At 40.8% G+C, this 19172-nt stretch overlaps 1 protein-coding gene across 5 annotated transcripts in view; it reads left to right on the forward strand.

The window, feature by feature from the left end:
* Positions 1-6572: 6572 nt before the first annotated feature.
* The window catches only part of actn1 (actinin, alpha 1), a 61377-nt gene continuing 48777 nt past the window's right edge, over positions 6573-19172 (forward strand). For 2 of the 5 annotated variants that reach the window (XM_044048336.1, XM_044048339.1), the window contains exon 1: positions 6573-6901. In XM_044048336.1, coding sequence (XP_043904271.1) covers positions 6800-6901 — 102 coding nt within the window. In that variant the 5' untranslated portion in view covers positions 6573-6799. The remainder of the gene's footprint in view (positions 6902-19172) is intronic. The other 3 variants (XM_044048335.1, XM_044048338.1, XM_044048337.1) reach the window with 2 other exon arrangements.

Below are 19172 nucleotides of genomic sequence, written 5' to 3' on the forward strand. Positions count from 1 at the left end.
CTAGCAAAGATGGCGGACACTGTTTACATTCTGGCAATGAGGTCCCTCCCCCCTACGAGTGGGTCTAAAAGCGTTGCAGTTTCAAGCCTCGGACCAAGTTATATACCAGGATATTACCCCTATTCTGTTAATACAAAGCGAAATGCAAATCGGTGAAGTAGTCCTTTAAATCAGAAAATGAGGAGTTTGCCTTGTTGGTCTGATAAGCACATTTTTATTTCACTTATATTTGTTAGACTTATTTTAGTAGAAAAACCTGTTCATTTCCTCTTTAAGAAGTGAAGTGAAAGTTTCTCAGTGGTTCAGTCCAAATGAAGCCAGTCCCACAAACACACTCCTGTGTTCCCTAGCCCCTTACGCTAACCTAGCCTTAGCCATCACAGCTAAATGCCTAACCCTTAAGCCAAGTCTTAACCCTTAAAAAGCCCTTTTAAGGAGTGACAGAACAAGAGAACCAGCAAAAATGTCCTCACTTTCCCAAAATGTCTCCACTCCCTATGGTTTCTATGTTTTTTTGCTCCTCACATACAAGAATACGCAAACACACGTTTACAAAGTAGTCTTAGTGAGGACACTCATAGACCTTAACCATCACAACTAAATGCATAACCCTTACCCTAACCCCTAAAACCAAGTCTTAACCCCTTACAAGCCCTATTAAAGGGTGACCAACAGAAATGTCCTCACTCCGTATGGTTTATAAGTCTCTTGGTCCTCACAAAGACACACACACACACACATGGCTGCCTTATTTCCTTAAACAACACTCCTTTCCTTATCCTGTACTTGCAGTATGAACCCTCTGGTCCCGCGTGATGTTTTGGCTCAAGTCGTTTGACCACAAACCCAAACACATGTACATTTCACTGGGATTATTCAGCAGGATCCCATACATGGCTCAGCTCTAAGAGCAAGGACAACTATTTAAGAATTCTCCTCCCTACATGACTGGAATACTTTGGTAAATCGCCAGAGACCAGACCAGAGCCAACGTAGCAGCCCTTCACACGACCCGAGTGCCTTCAGAACGCAGCACTTTCACGCACCGCTCCACTCCTCACAAGACATTCCCGGGATTCTGCTGAACGTTATCGCGTTGACGTCAATTTCTCCAGTCCTGCCCCGAAGCAGACGCTGCCGTTCGGAGCGTGCCGTCCAGAATAAACGTGCACGTTTCAGTGGTTAATCATAATGAGCTCATTCATGTGCGAAACAAGCGATCGTCTGCAGCCCGGAGACGATGAGCCGCTTCTGTCAGCCGGCCAATCAGAGTTTGTGTTTGTGAAATGTCCTTGGTTTTTAGTGCGCTGTGCGGACTGTGAGATTACAAAATGGACAGCGTGGGAGTTAATGACAAAGAAAACAGTGTTATTAAAAGCCTTTTTTAGCCACGTTAGCGACGTAGCCGCGCGGCTTCGGTTTGACCTAAATCAACAACTAGCAGATGGATTCACATGAAATTTGGTACGGCCATTTATTTCTAACAGATAACGACGCTCTCTGACTTTGACAATCCTTTGACCTTTGATCTAGCGACACCATGAGATTCATGTGTTTGATTTTTTAAGGAAAATAACTTCAACAACTATTTGATGGATTGGCTTAAAATTTGGTACAGCCATTGATTTCGTCCAGACAATGACTCTGTCTGACTTTTGCAACCTTCTGACTTTTTATCTAGCGCCACCATGAGGTTAATATGTGTATTTATTTTGTAAAATAACTGGACAACTATTGGATAAATTGCTAAGAACTTTGGTGCGGCCATTTATTTCTTTTAGTCTATGAATTTGTCTGACTTTGACGACCTTCTAGCGTTTCTTAGTAAAAAATAAATTAAAAGGTCTAAGATGGATTGTCATGAAATTTTGTACGGCTATTTATTTCTGACTTTGACAATCCTATCTATCTACCATGAAGTTGAAGTTGTTTTTTTTTAGTAAACTATCTTGGCAACCATCAAATGGATTGACAAGAAATTTGGCACAGCTGTTTATTTCTTTGAGATAACTAATCTGTCTGACGTTGACGACCTTTGGAATTTGTAGCTCGCACAACCATGACGTTTTAATAACTCAACAACTATCAGATGGGTTGGTGTGAAATTTGGTACGGCCATTTATTTCTGTCTGACTTTGACAGTCGTATGACTTCATTTCCAGCGCCACCGTGAGGTTGTTGTATTTGTTTTTTTGGTTATCATTTTATTTTACTTTTTTGTGGTAGTTTTGCGTTTCTTTTCAGTTGTTTTGTGACTTTTTGTTGTATTGTCGTAGTTTTCGTCTCCGTGTGGTCGTTCTCTGTCTGTGAATAATAATTGTGTGTCCCTGTTGTTGTTTTGTGTCACATTGTCAGTAGTTGTATGCATTTCTATGTTAGTGTGTGTGTCAGTACTTCTCTGTTGGGGGACGTTTTGTGTCTCTGTAGATGTAGCTGTGTGACAGTACTGAATGCTTCTGTCATAATGTACAGACAGATAGTACAACAGTATGATTACATTACATTTCAAATGAAATACAGCCTTTTATCCAGTTACAGTGAACAAATGTACGTTTTAAATGTTGTGCCGAATCATAAATTACATGCCCAGTTTCAGATGAATGAACCAAAGTCTCGCAAATAACTCAAAATATTTATTACCAAGGTACTAAATAACATACCCCAGTAACTTTGTACAAATGATTCATTATTTGATAATTGTGCACCTGAATGTCATCACCTCACTGTGTGTGTGTGTTGGTGTGTGTAAATGTGTGTGTGTGTGTGTGTGCTCTGCAGTCACAACCAGCTTCCTCAGAGCGAGGACCAGGCGGTGAGCTGGCAGTCTGCTCTCTGTCTGTGACGTCGCTTTCCTAAACGTCCACGGTTGGAAGTTTGTCCATATATGGAAGAGTGCTCCACTTTCTCCTGACTGTCAGGGCTATCCCGCGTCGGCAGCTCTTTCCTGCTCTGTGTGTGTGTGTGTGTGTGTGTGTGTACTACTGTGAATATGTGTGTGTAACACAGACAGACAGACAGAGAGAGCGAGAGAGAGAGAATGGAGAGAGCTGGTTTACCTTACAAGGCAGACAGACCTGGCTTTCGCTTCACATGTTTACAGGAGCTCACTGTTCTTTGTGAATGACGAGTATACGGCCGTGCTTTACTCAAGCTCGGTAAAAGTACTCAGTTACAAGTTAAAGTACTACATTTAAAACGTGACTAATATCGTATGCAGTGTTGAAACACTGGGACCAAATCCACTATGAACTAGTGTCATTGTGTTATTGAATTAAAATAGAACTAAAGTTATATAACAACTTTAAAATAAACTATTTTAATAACACCAAATAAGAGAGCATTAGGTCCTAATCAGACCTGGTGTTAAACTGACTATTTTAGTGTTATTTCAACTTACATTACATGATTAAGGCCAGAGCAAAGAGTGGTGCAATATCGATATTTCCCAGATCATGTTCCTCTTCCTCCTCTTCCTCCACCTCCTCCTCCTACACAAGCAGCAGCTTGTGAGACTATTATTGCTCATTGTCACGACCCGGCTCGAGGCCGTGACAAGTAACGGAGAGGAAAAGCAGCGTTTTGGTTCAAATAGAAAGGAAAAAAGCAGGATGATGGGATGTTATCTGCAATATATACTGTATACGTCAAAATATGTCAAACTCTGAAATATTCAAATATTGAACAGGAGTCACATTTTATTGTTGCCAAATAAAATTGCAGATTTCTTTTCTGGCCTTTAATTTGAGATGAAGTAAATAACGTGTGCCTAAATTGTAATTTTGATTTCATTGTCAAAGGAAATTCAGGTGAAACTATTCAAATGAATATTGCGTTGTTACAGAAATTGCAGTGACACTGGGTCATGGTAGTTTGTCATCTTTAAAATGTGGGTCGCCTTATAAAAAGGGGATCAAATGAGTTTTGACATGAATTCAAGGCTACATACATTCTCCAACACATCTGGAGGCAAAGAGTGAGGTAATGTTCAGCCGCAACATGCAACTGATGATAGGTTTTACACACATTGCTCGTTTGAAAAGGATTTTTTATGGAACATTCTGAGTTGTCAGTGACTGTCTGAAGACTTGGACCCACAGACATGATGATCTCAGAGCTCCAGTGCAGCTCTCTCTTGCCTCAGCCTCTCCATGCACCTTCACCTGGACTGAGGCCTCTCAAGCCCGAGCATCTCTGTGGTTTCTGTGGCATTTGGCAGAATCTTCACTAAGCCGTGAACTCATCGGTTCCACTGACAGCTGTAAATGCCAGAGTCATAAAACAAAACAAGCGGCAGGTTTGAAAGATGAGGCGGTGGCTTCGGCTCATGAGCTGTTCCTCTTTTCTCCATGTTTGGCTCTTTCCATCATTGTGATTGAAGGTGTGTTTTTTTGTTTTGTTTTTCTGCTTTTAATTCGTCCACAGAACTTTGTTTGCTCTGTGAACGACAGCCTGACCTTTCTGTTGGTCAGCTTTCCCGGGTGTTTGCGTGTTTCACGGTGAATCCTCTGGGGTTACGGTCATAAACATGTGTTTGTTTGCATCCTGCAGGACATTTTTGGCTTGCTCTGCAGACACAAACAGGTTTTTTGTGACCATGCAAATGATTTTCTGTTTGTCCACTTGAACATCTTCCTCCTGTGTACACAGCCAACCTTCACTTGCTTGATCACTTCTTCTCTCCACGTGTTGACAAACCCCTCCACCTCATCTCAGGCTGTTTTTACATTGTTAACCTTTATTTGAACAGAAAAAAAAGTCCCACTGAGATCTTTTTGACGGGCAGAAATAAAAAATCACGCTTTAGACATAAAAGAAAACAGAAGACAAAATCAATACATAAAGGCAACTTAACAACAGACTCTCTCTCAACAGACTATTTTGTGGAGAGTAAAAGTAAAATGGTGACCTTTTAATAAATGTACTATCCTTTTTCGTTATCGTCTTTATAAAGGTTTAGTGTGAGCAAGGCATCGTTTCAGAAAATTTTTCTTCATCCACACGAAAACCCCCAATACGACTTTTAAATGCTGTAGTACATATGCCAGGCCTGTATGTGGCGCTGTAGAACTGCTACAGATATACACCAATACTGGAGAAGAATACACTGAGCATGCACACTCTACACTCTCTTTTTAATTTGAATAAGTATACTTTAAAATGTATACAATCACAGAATCAGATATATGTTATATATCTATATTATATATTAGATATATTGTGATATATGGGCCTGACTATAAAGTTGAAGTGCACTCCAAATAATTAATATTGTACAATCTGTAATTTTAAGGTCATTCTTATCACCCTGATGATCGTGTTTCTTATTGTGCAAAAAGAAAAATGTAAAGAAAAAAAGTAAATATATATATATACAGTAAGTATGTGTAAATAAAAGTACTGCTCTAAAAGTATACTCAAGTTAAAGTAAAAAAGTAGCTTGTTTAAAATGTACTCAGCAAAAGTTACTTAGTTACTTTTCTAACAAGGTTGGGGTTATTTTTTGTGTCATGCAAAAAGGACGAGGAGACACAAATCTCACATAAATTATTTTTCCTGTCATCATTCACTGCTATAGTTTCCATTATTATTTTAAATTATCAAAGTAATTTTTTGCATTTTTTTTACATACTTAAATACAAGTAAAATTGTATATATATATAAATATATATACATATACAATGTTACTTGTATTTAAGTATATATGTGTATGTTATGTATACTGTTTTCCGCCTCAGAAAACATTAAAGCTTAATTACCAACTGGATTTATCACTGAAATTGACCGTGTGTCAAATAAAGGTTAACATATACATACATACAGTGTGTTGGGACTATTTTACATACATGTTTAAGCATTTATATCCTCATTTCTCAGGCTCAACTGATACATTTCCAACTTCTTCAGAATAAATAAATAAATATATATATATATATGTGCAGATTTATTCCGATGTATATATATCTCAAGAGAGTTATAAGTTATTAAATTATATATAATTATTCATATACATATTTCACTTTTTTTTGGTGTTACAGTATCCCAATGCCACCAAAGTGCATAGGGCTGCCCCTGAGTTGTGAGATGTATTTAATGGTTACAATAATCTACTGTTGTTGCTTTTAAAATGTTTATTAAAAATTAATTTTAACAGGGTGACTATTTTGTGTTTACACAACGGAGCATTGCAAAAGTCTTGCAAACAAAAAACTAAAACTTGCTGAATCACTTGTTGAAGGACCCAGTGTTTTGTGTGTTGAGGGCCACTTCTGGCCCGTGAGCCTCTGTTTTGTCACCACATTTCCTTCAGTCAAACAGGCGATCAACCTTTGATACAAAGCCTTGGCCACTGACGGCTCAACCAGCCAATCAGCTCCAGGAGGGGGGCGGGTCCTGCGACGTGGAGACGTCCAATCGGATTCCTCCCTCCCACCCCTTCGGTTATCGATTCAATTTGTCTGAATCGCAAAGTTTTTTTGCGTCTGTCTGTCGCTGCTCGACATTTTAGACCTGCCCACAGAGAGAGAGAGAGAGAGAGAGAGAGAGAGGGAGGAAAGAGAGCGAGAGAGCGAGGGTGGACCGTTAATTTCATCCACACTCACTCACTCACTCACGCGCCGTGTCTCCGTGTTGAATGCGTGGAGGAGGAGGAGAGCGAGCAGCAGACTGAGCTGATACGCTGCTGTACAAACACCACCTCGCAGACGAACCGGGGGACGTCCGCCTATATAATTAATATAAATACACTCATACGTATATAGAGACACTATAAATATAATATAAAGCTTCAGAAACGCGCAACATGGAGCAAGAATGTGACGGAGACATTGTTTACATGCAGCAGGAGGATGACTGGGACCGGGATCTGCTCTTGGATCCAGCCTGGGAGAAGCAGCAGAGGAAGGTGAGTGACTTCCTCCTTCTCCTCCTTCTCCTCCTTCTTCTTCTGTTTGTTCTTTATCGTTGTGAAAGTGTCTCCCAACAAAAACAACAACAACAACAACAACAACTACGCTCTTCGGCTACGCCAAATCACCAAGATTAGCCTCTTAATGATCAGTATTGTTAATCAAACATCGATGACTTTGACAGCAGCTTCGTTACGATCACCTGTGCGCTTCTTCCCACGCAAACACACACACTTTTCCGTGTTGCAGCAACACGAAACTGCGCTAAGTTTCACACACTTTTCCGCTCATGTCCTGTACCGTGTTATGAAATATCCTGTAGCCAAGCTGCAGCGATTACAGGCGGGAGGAGGAGAAGGAGGAGGAGGAGGAGGAGGAGGGGGAGATGAAGGGGGTGAAGCAAAAATCAATTAAAAAGTGGACAGGACGCGTCCAAACACTTCCAGCGCAACAGATGTCAACCACACGCTTGTCTGCGCATGGTGTGTGTGTGTGTGTGTGTTCTTGTATCTGTTAGCTCTTGAGGACCTGGCATAAACAGATACCTTTTCAGGACCAAATTCTGGTCCTACTAATGGGACAGAACCTCATGAGGAACTGGTCAAGCTTAGGACCAATATTTGAAATGTGATTATGTCATGATGTTAACTAGTTATGGTTAAAGTTTTGTCAAATTATGTCCAAATGAGTGGAAGTCAAGTGTCCTTCTTGTATTTGTTACCTCCTTAGGACCTGATATAAACACGTACACTTTGTCAGGACCAGTAGTTCTCACAGGGACCAAAACCTGCTCTGACTAATGAGACGGAACCTTATATGAGGGACTGTTTAGGGGTTTAGATTAGTGTTACTAGTGTAACTGGTTATGGTTAAGGTTAGAAGTAAAGTTGTGTAAATGAATGGAAGTCAATGCAGTGTCCCATTTAGAACATTTTCTGGCATAAACACCTGTCTTGGGACCTGTAGTCCTCATAGGGACCAAAACCTGGTCCTACTGATGAGGCAGAACCTCATATCTGAGGAACTGGTTGAGGGTAGTATTAGGCATTACCTGGTTATGGTTAAGGTTAGAGGTAAAGCTTTGTAAATGAATGGAAGACTTAATTCTTTGCCCTGTTTGGTACCTCTTTAGAACGTTTTCTGGCATAAACACTAAACACACACTAGGATTTGAAATGTGATCAGGTTAAGGTATTAACTGGTTACGGTTGTAGCTTTGTTGAAGAATGAATGGAAGTCAATGCAGTGTCCTACAAGAACACTGTGTGTGTGTGTGTGTGTGTGAGACCTCCTTTCATCTGTTTAATGATGTGACATGGATTAGTGGCACGTGTGTGTGATAGTTTTATGCACAAATCTGCTCCTGTTTCAGTGTTTCATGCTACTATCTTGGAGCAAATATTCAGAATCCCAACTTCTTTGTCCCTTTCTTTAATTGCTACACATACGGCTGCTTTATTTTGACCACATGGACGAGTGAGCATGACGTTACGCGGTGCGTAAAGAGCTGTAACACATCCATATATTGTCCCCAACAAGCCCAGATCTTCTCCACGCGTCTCACAGCTGCTGCTCCTTTTTTTTTTTCTCCACACACAGTATGAATGGTCTGTTTCGAGAAGGGGTGCTACTTTTTTTTTTTTTCCCTCCCTCCACTACTCCCCATACTTTTTTCTCCACTGAGGAAAGAAAAAGGGGAAGAAAAAGTGCTGTGGAATCTGAGTAAGCGCTGTGGTTTGGGCTGGGCTTGCATGGGAGCAAGCGTGCCCAAAAATGGTAATAATCAGCCCCTGCTTGCTCGCTTCTGCTGTTGGAAAACTTTATCCCCAACTTTCTCTCTTGTGCCGCTGAAGCTATGCGCTCCCAGTTTCCTGGATTATGTCATCGGCAGGCTGCTACCGGTGGAAAGCAAATTAGGGGAAATAAAGGAAAGGTATACAGATCTTAGGTCAGGTGTGAGCAGCAGCTCCTACTTCTGCTGGCTTTTCAGTGCACAGATCTGAGGGGAAACTTTGCCGCCTGATATTTGAGTTCACACATCATCCAATCCAGCCTGACAGGAAATGCTTTTCCTCCACATGTCTGCATTTTTAAAATGGTCTTTGATGTCGTTCTCACAACAAGGGCTGGGCAATAATTGATTAACAAAGCTTCAGATGTTGGTCGAGAATTTGAAAATCAGGAATCAGGAGTCAAAACAATGTAAAAAAAAATCTTGTAATCTGAACATAGCCGCTGATCTCATCCTTCGCAGGACTGTTTTATTCATCGGTCCCTCACAGTTCAGCGGCGAGGAAGTTGCAGAAATCTTTATATCATAGACACATCCAGGCTGATGGGACAAAAAAAACCCATAAAAACCATCATCCTCGGCCTCAGGGAAGCATTAACTGTCACACCCATGCCACCAGATTATTAGGAAGCCTTTTATTTTGTATCTCTCTAGTAAGAAAAACCTTGTTAATATTAACATCTGTATGATTCTGATGTGCTTGGTGTTTGAACAACATCCTGGAGGGGCTTAATTCGCCCGTTAGATGCTGTTTGCTTCATTTACACAAGCATTAAACGACAAAAAAAAATGCTAGAGAGACAAGAAGGAAATGGTAACAGATGGCCGTTGGCGTCTTCGTGCTAGTAAAGTGCAGACTGCATTCAGCAGTCGGCAATCAAGGGCATCTAACTGGAGTTATAATGGCTCACGATTGTTCAGTCTCGCAGCTGAACTTCCCTTGATGACGTGCTGCTTCTCTAAAGCCTGAACATCCTTCATTCACATTTCATGAAGCGATAATTGGGAAGCAAATGTTTTACCACATATGTGAAGGCACACATATCACAGTTGAGTGTTTGTGGTTCTTTTGAACTTCTTCGAACATTATAATACGTTTAATTACTTGTGAAATAAATTGCAATTCTGGAGTAAAGACTGAAAACATTCTTCTTCTGTTCAGGAGTGTCTAAATATTTGACGATAAATATTAACTCCTCCTCAAACACTGTAATGATATAAAAAACATCTTTATCAATGGTTTATCCATTCACTTGTGAGTAACTGCACCTTCTTCTATAACACTGCTTTTGGTTTGCTAGCTAGCTGAGATATGAAATGAGGCTGCAGTACCACTGATAGAGAAAGAGGGAGACAGAGAGCAGGACTGTAGCCAAATCAGCTCTGTGTTTGTGTACAGTATGTTGTTAATCGGTGATTAAAATGGTGAAACTGAGCTATATTGGTCCCCATTTAAGTTCAGTCTTTTGTCCCCACTAAAGTGAGTAGACCAGGATGTGTGTGTGTGTGTGTTCAGGTCCTCCAGTGAACACACCCCTAGCGTCTCAGAGCAGAGAATGTTTATGAACTTTACAGGATTTAAAACCTAGCATGCAAGGAATTAACTGAGCTGAAACTCATCCCAATAGTGTTCTGTCTGATCCTCTGCTTCTGGAAATCCTACTTTTATGGCCTGGTCCGACTATTAACCACTTTCGTCAATAAAATACGATCAAAGATCACATCTGCTTTAACTCCTCTACAGTTTGGCAATACTTTTGAAGTTGCTGGGCCTGATAGTGACAGACCAATAATCTGACTATTGACAGATAATGGTGTTGACATGAGTTGTTAAATGAATATTCCATTCACATTCCTGTTTACTTGTTACAGATGATTGTCTGATTATATATAAATATATATGTAAAAATTCCAATCGGGTCTATAATCTGATTAAATTGCCTTTACAGCTTAATCAGATTATATGCATAATGTAACTAATATCAATCTACCCCACCTGCCTTGATCAGATTATTGCCTATTCAGAGTATGACCTCAGTCAGGTTAAGATCATCAGAAAATGCTGATTGCCCGGCAGTACCCGATTCAGAATATTGTCTTAATCGGGTTATTATCAGAAAATTATTATTATTAAGGCTGCAAAAATTAACTGGTTAATAGATTGTGAATAAATTACTTAATTAATCCCCCACTATTTTGATAATCAATTCATCGGTTTAATAAGCTCTCTGATTTTTCAGTCAAGGTTTAGGAAAACCCCAATCAACATGTCCTGACATTTCATGGACCAAACAGTGAATTGAGAAAATAATCAACAGATTAATCAGGTATGTAATAATTGTAAGTCGTAGCCCTAATTATTATTCAAAGTTCGAGGTGTTCAGGGTGCGGAGTGAGCATAAAAGAGGGTCTATTCTTCCCGTTACAAGGGATTCTTTAACGCTAAGTAGTATCAGTAGTGCTGCTTTGAAACAATAAAAAGTAGACTCCCATATTCCGCAGGTGGGTGAAGATGTTTTTTTTGGCCAGGCCTATTTTGCAATACACTTTGGCGCTTGCAAACCCAGCATGTCAGGGAGTGCTTTAAATATTTTGAGTCCAATGCAAGTCTTAACCTGACCCCCAGGTATAAAGGTGCTGGTATCCTCTTATCTTGGAATCTCAATGTCTCTACAGACCCAGGTGTCTCAGCCTCACTGCTACTTAAAGCTGCAGCTCCCACATTTTCATGCCACATGGGACTTTGTTTATATACTTCCATTACAGCACACCACTGACAAATAAACACACACCTCAATCTTGTTTTTCAGTTGTTGTTTTTTGGTTAAATAGCTGGAAGGAGGAGTTCAGGTATGAACTGCAGTAATTTGTCCAGGTTTGTCCTTATAAGGATAAAAGCTGCAGCACCTTCGATCCGGCCCTGCCTGTAAATGATCCACCTCCCACTTCCTATCTCCCACACCCCAACCTCTGTATTCCCAAACACTCCCAACCCACACCCACATTCCCCTGCTGCGACTGAACAAGCCAGGTCTCAGATAACATCAAGTGGTTTCATGATCTGTTGGCTTCTGCCCAAAAAACAAAAGTGATGTCTTTTAGTCCAAGACCTGACGAACGTGGTCCGTGCAGCTTTTTTTAAGTTTTACATATTTTGAACATCACAAGACACTTCATAGAACTTAGGCGTCAGGATGAAGTAACTGAGGGTGCAATTTCTTTTCCACTTAAAAACATAACATTTGACTTGGAATACCGTCAGAAAAGCTAAATACCAAAATTAGTTATTAAAGTTGACAAAAAGAACATAAATGATGCAGAGCACTGAATTTTGTTTTCATTTAATAATTTTCTGATGGGAAACTTGGCCCTTTGCACTTTTTTAACGATTTGTAACTAAAGATTGTTTTCATCATTGATGATTTCCATGTAAATAAACCAGAAAATATTGACATTTAGGAAGTTGAAAAGTCAGAAAACTTGTTTTGAACACTGAAAACTAGAAAACACTTAAACCGTTAAATCAACGTACATGATAAATTGTCACTTCACCTCAAGTTTCATCAACAAAAAAAGTGTGCAGGTGACTGAAAAAATGATTAATTTGGACAGTGTAGTCCTAGTCATGTGTATCCCAGCAAGTAATTATGTTGTAGTTGATATATTTGACATCAAGTTTAAATGGAGGGAGCAAATAAATTGGAATTGAGATATAACCTGACTGAGTTTGTTGCTTTTAGTGTTATCAAGGTCTGTGTCTTTGGCTGTAGGCTATGATGATCAATACATTTGTATGATTCATGATACGTGGCGTCATTATTTCTGCCCACATTTCTGCAAAGAACTTGTCCCAAAGTGTGTGTGACACATATGCCTGAAAGTGCCCAGTAGCAAGTCAGTCATCCCTGCTTTGACTTGACTAATCAGCGTTCCCTGGGCAGCAGGCGTCCAAGAACAGCATCCTGACCTACATCTAGACCGCGTCACATTTCCCTGCTTCTGGAGAAACTATTTGGTAGAACTGCCAAAAGGCTAATCATCAAGAACGACGACAAGCCTGCGTTTGTTTTTCTGTGTTCAGGAATGATCGAATTACAGTGCAGACAGGTTTCAGGGAACTGACTCATTGCATGAATAATGATGTTTCATTTCAAGAAAGGAAACCAAAAAGAGTGTCAGCTCGCACCTTTCCGAAATGCTTTTTGTCTTCGGATTCCTCTGCTCATATCAAGCACCTTGCACAAGCACTGTATTAACAAAGGGGCGTAGAGCATCACAGACCGCCAGTGACAAAGCATGGAATGTCTAAAGAGTGAATCCCCCCTCCCCTCATCTTTCTCTATGGCAGGTGGCTCTGATCTCAGCCCTGATGAAAGCATTCTGTGCTGCTTCTCTCTGCATTAAACATGAGCACACAGGAGAGTCGGGTCTTGTCTGGCTGCCTCATGTTAGTTAATGTAACCCAGAACCCAGGCTGGACAAAAAGTTTGCCGTGGAGTCTGGACTTTCTCATCCAGACCAGCCCAAAAGTTGCTTTTGCTAGACCAGCTACAGTACCACATTTCTGCATGTCATCCACCAATTCAAGCTAACAGGACTGGATGCAGTCAAATACTTGCAAGTCTGCAGAGGTCCACTACTGTCCGCATACTTAAAAGTCTTCACCCACCATTGTCCGCAGTGGTGTGCAAGGACTCTTTGCAGATGAATGTTAACGGAGTCAAGTTGGTAAAGCGCTGTAATTATAATGTGAGGGAGTCTGCCGGTAACCAAACGTGCAACCCGTCCGTCGCCCAAAAGTACAGACAGAGACATAAAAATGCTGTGGCCATGTGTGTGCATGCAGAAATGCATAGTGGCTGTCTTGGAGACACATGACACAGAAAGTATGACTAGGCCTTAACACTGCACTCACACTTTAACGCCTGGCTGCGAGCATGCTTGGTGGTTTGGAAATTTGCAGAGCAGTGTCTTATCACGGCTGACGTGGTAGCAAGAGTTGATGCTGTAGTGTCTAATATTCTTGGATACGCTCTGTCCAACAAAAAAGCTCTGTTTGAAAGGTGTAGTGTTTGAGCTTAAATGCATATCGGCACCTGTTCTGGAATATTTGTGTACCATGATTTGATTCCATGCGGCTCAACGACGACGCGGTGCAATGTATTACGCCAGGGGTGTCAAACATACGTCCCGGGGCCCAGAACCGGCCCGCCAGAGGGTCCAATCTGGCCCACAGGATGAATTTGTAAAATTTCACACTACGATTATGATCTAAACGTAATGTCAAATGCAATATTTTTCACTTCCAGATACCTGTGACTAAATGTTTGTGCCTTTATAGATCCAGTGTGATGTGCAAATAGTACATTTAGGCGTGATATTGTTGCAATTGCACTTATATTTCTCAAGAAAGGTCATGTTTTGTTAAAATATCCTTCATTAAATGTAAAACAAAGGAGAAAAAACAAAGAAGTTCTTGTTGGTCACTATTGTTACTGGTGTGGCCCCTGAACAAAAATGAGTTTGACACCCCTGTATTACGCTGTCCCATTCAGATTAAATGAACAGTGTTTCATTCAAGGCCTCCGCTGCGTTTGTGTTAGCACTGAAGGAAGTCACTGCTCCTGGCTAAGAGATATCGTAGCATACAACTCCCTGTCAAAATGGATTTGCACAGATCAACCAGGCAAGATGTAACATGCCAGTCAGCAAGCTTTAGAGTTGCAACTTTAGACAAAGCCAGTCTAGGTTTTACCTTAGTATTAAATGCAAAGCCAAGCTGACACAGCATGCATTAATTATAAACACAAACATCGTGGTTTAAACTACTCACCTAGTACTCCATGTGCAAATAGAGAAAGTATATTTTCTGTTCATATAACTGTTCGGAACTATTCAGGATGAATAAATGAACGGGTGAGCTCATGTCTCAGAGGGAACCCCGGTCTGACTCAAAGAAGTTTTAGGGAAATGAGCAGCTTTGTGTCTGAGCCCCAGCGAGAGACCGCTCACTATTTGTTTCCCAGCTACTCAGTCATCTGTCTGAGTGGCTGCTGCTCCCAGTGAAATAGTATGACGTCAGGAAATTGAAAGATATCCTTGTAGAAGTCTGGTAGTCCTGCGTCCGCTTGCTGTCCAGTGCAACCCAGCTGGACAATAAATCCCAACAGGGGCTCCCCAGCGAGCCAATCATCCGCCACGGTCACACTGTCGTGGCCCATTCTCGTTTGTCCTGATTGATGGGGTCAAACAGTGACACCCTGGCTGAGAGCATCACTCGCCTCATCATGGGAAGTTTTATGTGTATGCTCCTGGCTCAGCCTGGTGGGTGCAGTTAAAGGTGGATTCCCCCTTCTTTTAAATTGTCCACTGAAGATGCAGTTTGTTTGTTGAGATGCTGTTATGAATATGTATGAATGTGTCAGTGTGTGTGGATCGGTTAACCACAAAAATGCCCCCCGACAGTGAAAGCAAGGTACATCAGCGATCAAATGGGGCTTTGTCAACTGGTCTTGGATCTGTATTTAAACACCCAGATGTATAAAATTATCAAATTTAATTCCACAATTGTTAACACAACGAAGTTGAGGTCAGCATTGTGTGTTTTCCTTTGAGATTCTTATCTTGGAACTGATAGTTTTCTAACCACTTGTGCTCCCTTTAGCCTTTTCCCCTGTGCCTGTATTATGCAAACCCTGGCTGAACAGAGTCAGTTTGATTGAGCATATCTCATAATTAAAAGAAACATCTTGTGATCTGCTGCTAATGACGAGCTATTATTCTGGAGGAAACTGTCTACTCTTTATGGCCCGAAGCTGCTGGCTGATGTATGATATGTTGGAGGATACTGACCTGTATCTAATGACTCTTACATAACCTGACTCTCCGTCTCAGGGAAGCGGTATTGTTCTCCCGCGAGGTGTATACTGTGGCTGTTGTTCGAGAACTAGCGGCAGTGTTTGTTTACCCAAGAAAAGTCAATGTGACAGCTGACCAAGATTGATCCGCTGAGTTGTTTAGTTACACACGAGTCAGACTACTCGGTGTTAACGATACCATTAGGTTTGTTGACGTGCTGGAAACATGGCAGTTACTATTTTGGTGCAGACTGGAATACAGTATGTTAGCAACTGTTTGGTGGATTGTGTTGATGTTACCAACACATGGCTTTGGGTAAAACAGCTATTAGCAATTATGAGTATTGTTTCCCCAAATGAAGAAGAAGGGCTGGTGTGAATATGACTTAAATGTCTGCAAAAATAATCAGCCTCAGTGTGCTTTTTACTATTAGCTTATTACCTCACCCCATGGAGTGGGAGTGAAGTATTGCTTTTAGGGGCTCTGTGTGTCTGCCAATATGACCAACAGAGGCTTGTTGCGTGAATGGGGTGAAGTCTGCCATCTCTGACTGCCTTGTGTTAGCATGTCATATAATTAGGCACAGCTATGCCCAATTATAGCCTCATTGAGCTTCTAGTATGGTTGGATGCACATTCAAACAGCTAGATTGTATTAAACTGAACTTGTTGAAATTATGGATCATTTATTTGATTAATTGTGCAGAGTCGTTATTAGCAATGAATCACGTTCTATACAATTAAGATAATAATTAGTGGGCTGTTTTGCTCACACTGTTTTGCTATGTATCCTTTTTTAGCCTGTTGATTTTTAGCCAATGATTTAAAAAAAACACCTTTCTCCGTTGACTGGACACCGAACATTTCTTGGTCTGGAAAACATTTTCGTGATTGTTGTTGCAGTTCTCGTCTCCCGGACACTTTCTCTTGTATCTGTTTCAAAGGAGTGAAAGCTTATTGTTATTCGTCATCAAGCTGAATACTGTATATTGTTTTAGAATTCACTGTTTGAAAAGTCAATTGTGAACAATTACAAAGCTCTTATCTCAGCAGCTCCCAAATACCACAGCCCTGATGCTGGAGCTCCAAATTTAGAAATGTATACAGAAATCAACTCTGTGGTTATAGGTAAATAAAACCACTTCAAGTTCAATTTTCAGCAGATTTATAACCTATTTTGGGTCTGGAATGTGTTTCTACCGCTTCTACTGGATTTTCATTTGGAGTATAAATAATCATCAAACTGCATAGATGGGAGTTACGTGTTGTGTCTGCAACACTGAAACCTCTTTTTAACATTGGGGTCAAGGTGCATTTCCTGTGGAGCAAAGAATGCAAATCAAAAAACCTGCTCCATCTTTGGCCACGTCTGGAACCACTACTTACTCACGGTCACATGTATCCAATAGTGTTCAACCCGGAGGGGGTTTATGTGCAATCTGTCTGCATGTTTCCGAGGAATTTTGCCGCACCACATTGGAAGGAATCGGATGTAGGTTGGTGGGCCTTTTCTTCACTAATGCTATTAATCAAACCACATGCGTTCTTAAGTATGCACACTGTAAAACCTCTCTTTGAAGCTGAGGGAGGTTCATACAGTATTTGGAGAGTCTATGAACATGTGAGTGCATTAGCTGAAAGCCTCCTCTCTGAAACAGCTGCGGTGCGTCTCATTTAAGTGAAAGCAGCTTTGGGTAAACAGATACCTAGGTAAAAGCAGGCAGCAGGCACACATTTCCATTCAGTAGCTGTGTGGGTGGAGCTGCAAGGGAAGAAAGAAGAGGAGGGAAGAGTCAGCGAGTGGAAGAAGGAGTTCAGACAGAGGGGCTTTCAGGTCTTTGCACAAAGGGAGCGTGTTCAGGAGGAGCCGTCTTTTGTCACTTTGTCAACCTGAAGTCAATTATTTATCCCAACGAGCCACCGTAGTGTAGGAGGTATCAGATGACTCTTGAAGGGCGTTTCCCCTTTGCAGCATACCTGGTCTGTCATTACCAGTGCTGTGCAATATAATCAATTATATATAATTGATTTAAAAATACTTGTTTTCCTCTGGCAGGGACTAGATGAGAAGACAGATACAACTCTCATATTTGTCTTTCCAGTACAGTATAAGGATATAGAGCCTGAGGTTGTTAGCTTAGCTTTGCTAGGAAGACTGGAAACAAAGAAAAACATCTAGTCAAAGGTAAACAGTATACACATCTAACTCTATACTTGTGTAGCATTATATTCTGTTACTCGCAAAAACCCATGATAATACATTGGCCAGAAGCTTTACACAAGTTGGTTGACACTTAGCCTCGGTGGCTGCATGTAGCTCATAATACAAATTCAGGGTTGTTGAACGTTGGCTTCATTACCTTTCTCTAAAATTAGCATACAAGCTAGCTTCTTCTACTGTATTATGCAGGACACAAAGTTTCAGCCCCTATGCTAAGCTAACATGTTCTGAACCAGTTTATCCAATAAAAATGTATAACATCAATACCAAACAGTTTTGGTATCATTTTTTCCCCCCAAATTTTAATCCTTTAACTCTTTTATATATATGTTTAAACATAGGTCTTCCACCATAGTTTCTTCCATGGATTTTGTGTGATTTTTCTTTCTTTGTATGATCATTTGTGCGTGCAGCCTTCATTACTCACAGCAGACTCCCTTCTGTTTGCTGCTGTTAGCCGGAAACTTATCAACACATCATTTCCCATGTGGGTTTTTTCCCAGATGGCTCAAGTCACTGACACTGCAGTGCACAGGGCTGCAAAAGCTATGATGACATGGACTCAGTGGAAGTTAAAACACAATTTAAACACGGAAAAGTCTCTAAATTTAAATCTTACTTTTACGAGTCAGAAACAAACCTTAGAATTCAAGATCTAACTTCAAATGATAGTATGACACATTTTCTTCTCCACCAGCTTTTACATCTTCTCCTTTTGCTGTTTTCCCGCACCATAGTATGACTCACGGGTGGCCGTGATTTAGAGTAAAAAAAAAAAGTCCTCGCTTCAGCTCTAGCCTTAGCAAAGTTTAAAATCTCCTTCAGGTCTAATCAGGAAGTACATCTTCCTCTGCACACAGGGCAAGGCGTCACTATTATTTGCTCTCTGTGTGATAAATAGGCTATTGCAGCATTTAAACAATGGAGGCAGGATGTTTCATTGGGTTTATTTACATTGTGGGCAATTAAGTCTAATTCAGAGGTAGGTCTGAAGTCAGTGCGGTGAATCAACCTTCCAGGTGGCCGCTTATGGAGCTGTTCCATGATACAGTTGTAGCACTGCTCTGCTCTACTCTACTGAGTTTGGTATCAGGCTCACGTTGTTTTCTATTACTATAGTACTATAGTAGTATAACACAAACTGGTGACGAGCAAAGCAGTTCTTTTCGGTGTACTGAATCATTAGAATCGATTCAAAAAGATTGGTTCACCGAATCGTTCAAATTCCCACTTTAGTAATGGCTCAGCTCACTTGGAACCTCGACAGAGCAGGTACCAGGTATTATCGCTAATGGAAGAGATGAAAAAATGAGTAGTGTAGGGCCGAGCTGAGCCGAGATACACTAGAACTGCATAAGGCCAAAGCCTTAAAGCCTCATAAAAAAGGAGTGATGCCA

The sequence above is a fragment of the Solea senegalensis genome, linkage group LG16 (genome assembly GCF_019176455.1).
Source record: "Solea senegalensis isolate Sse05_10M linkage group LG16, IFAPA_SoseM_1, whole genome shotgun sequence".
Classification (NCBI taxonomy): Eukaryota; Metazoa; Chordata; class Actinopteri; order Pleuronectiformes; family Soleidae; genus Solea; species Solea senegalensis.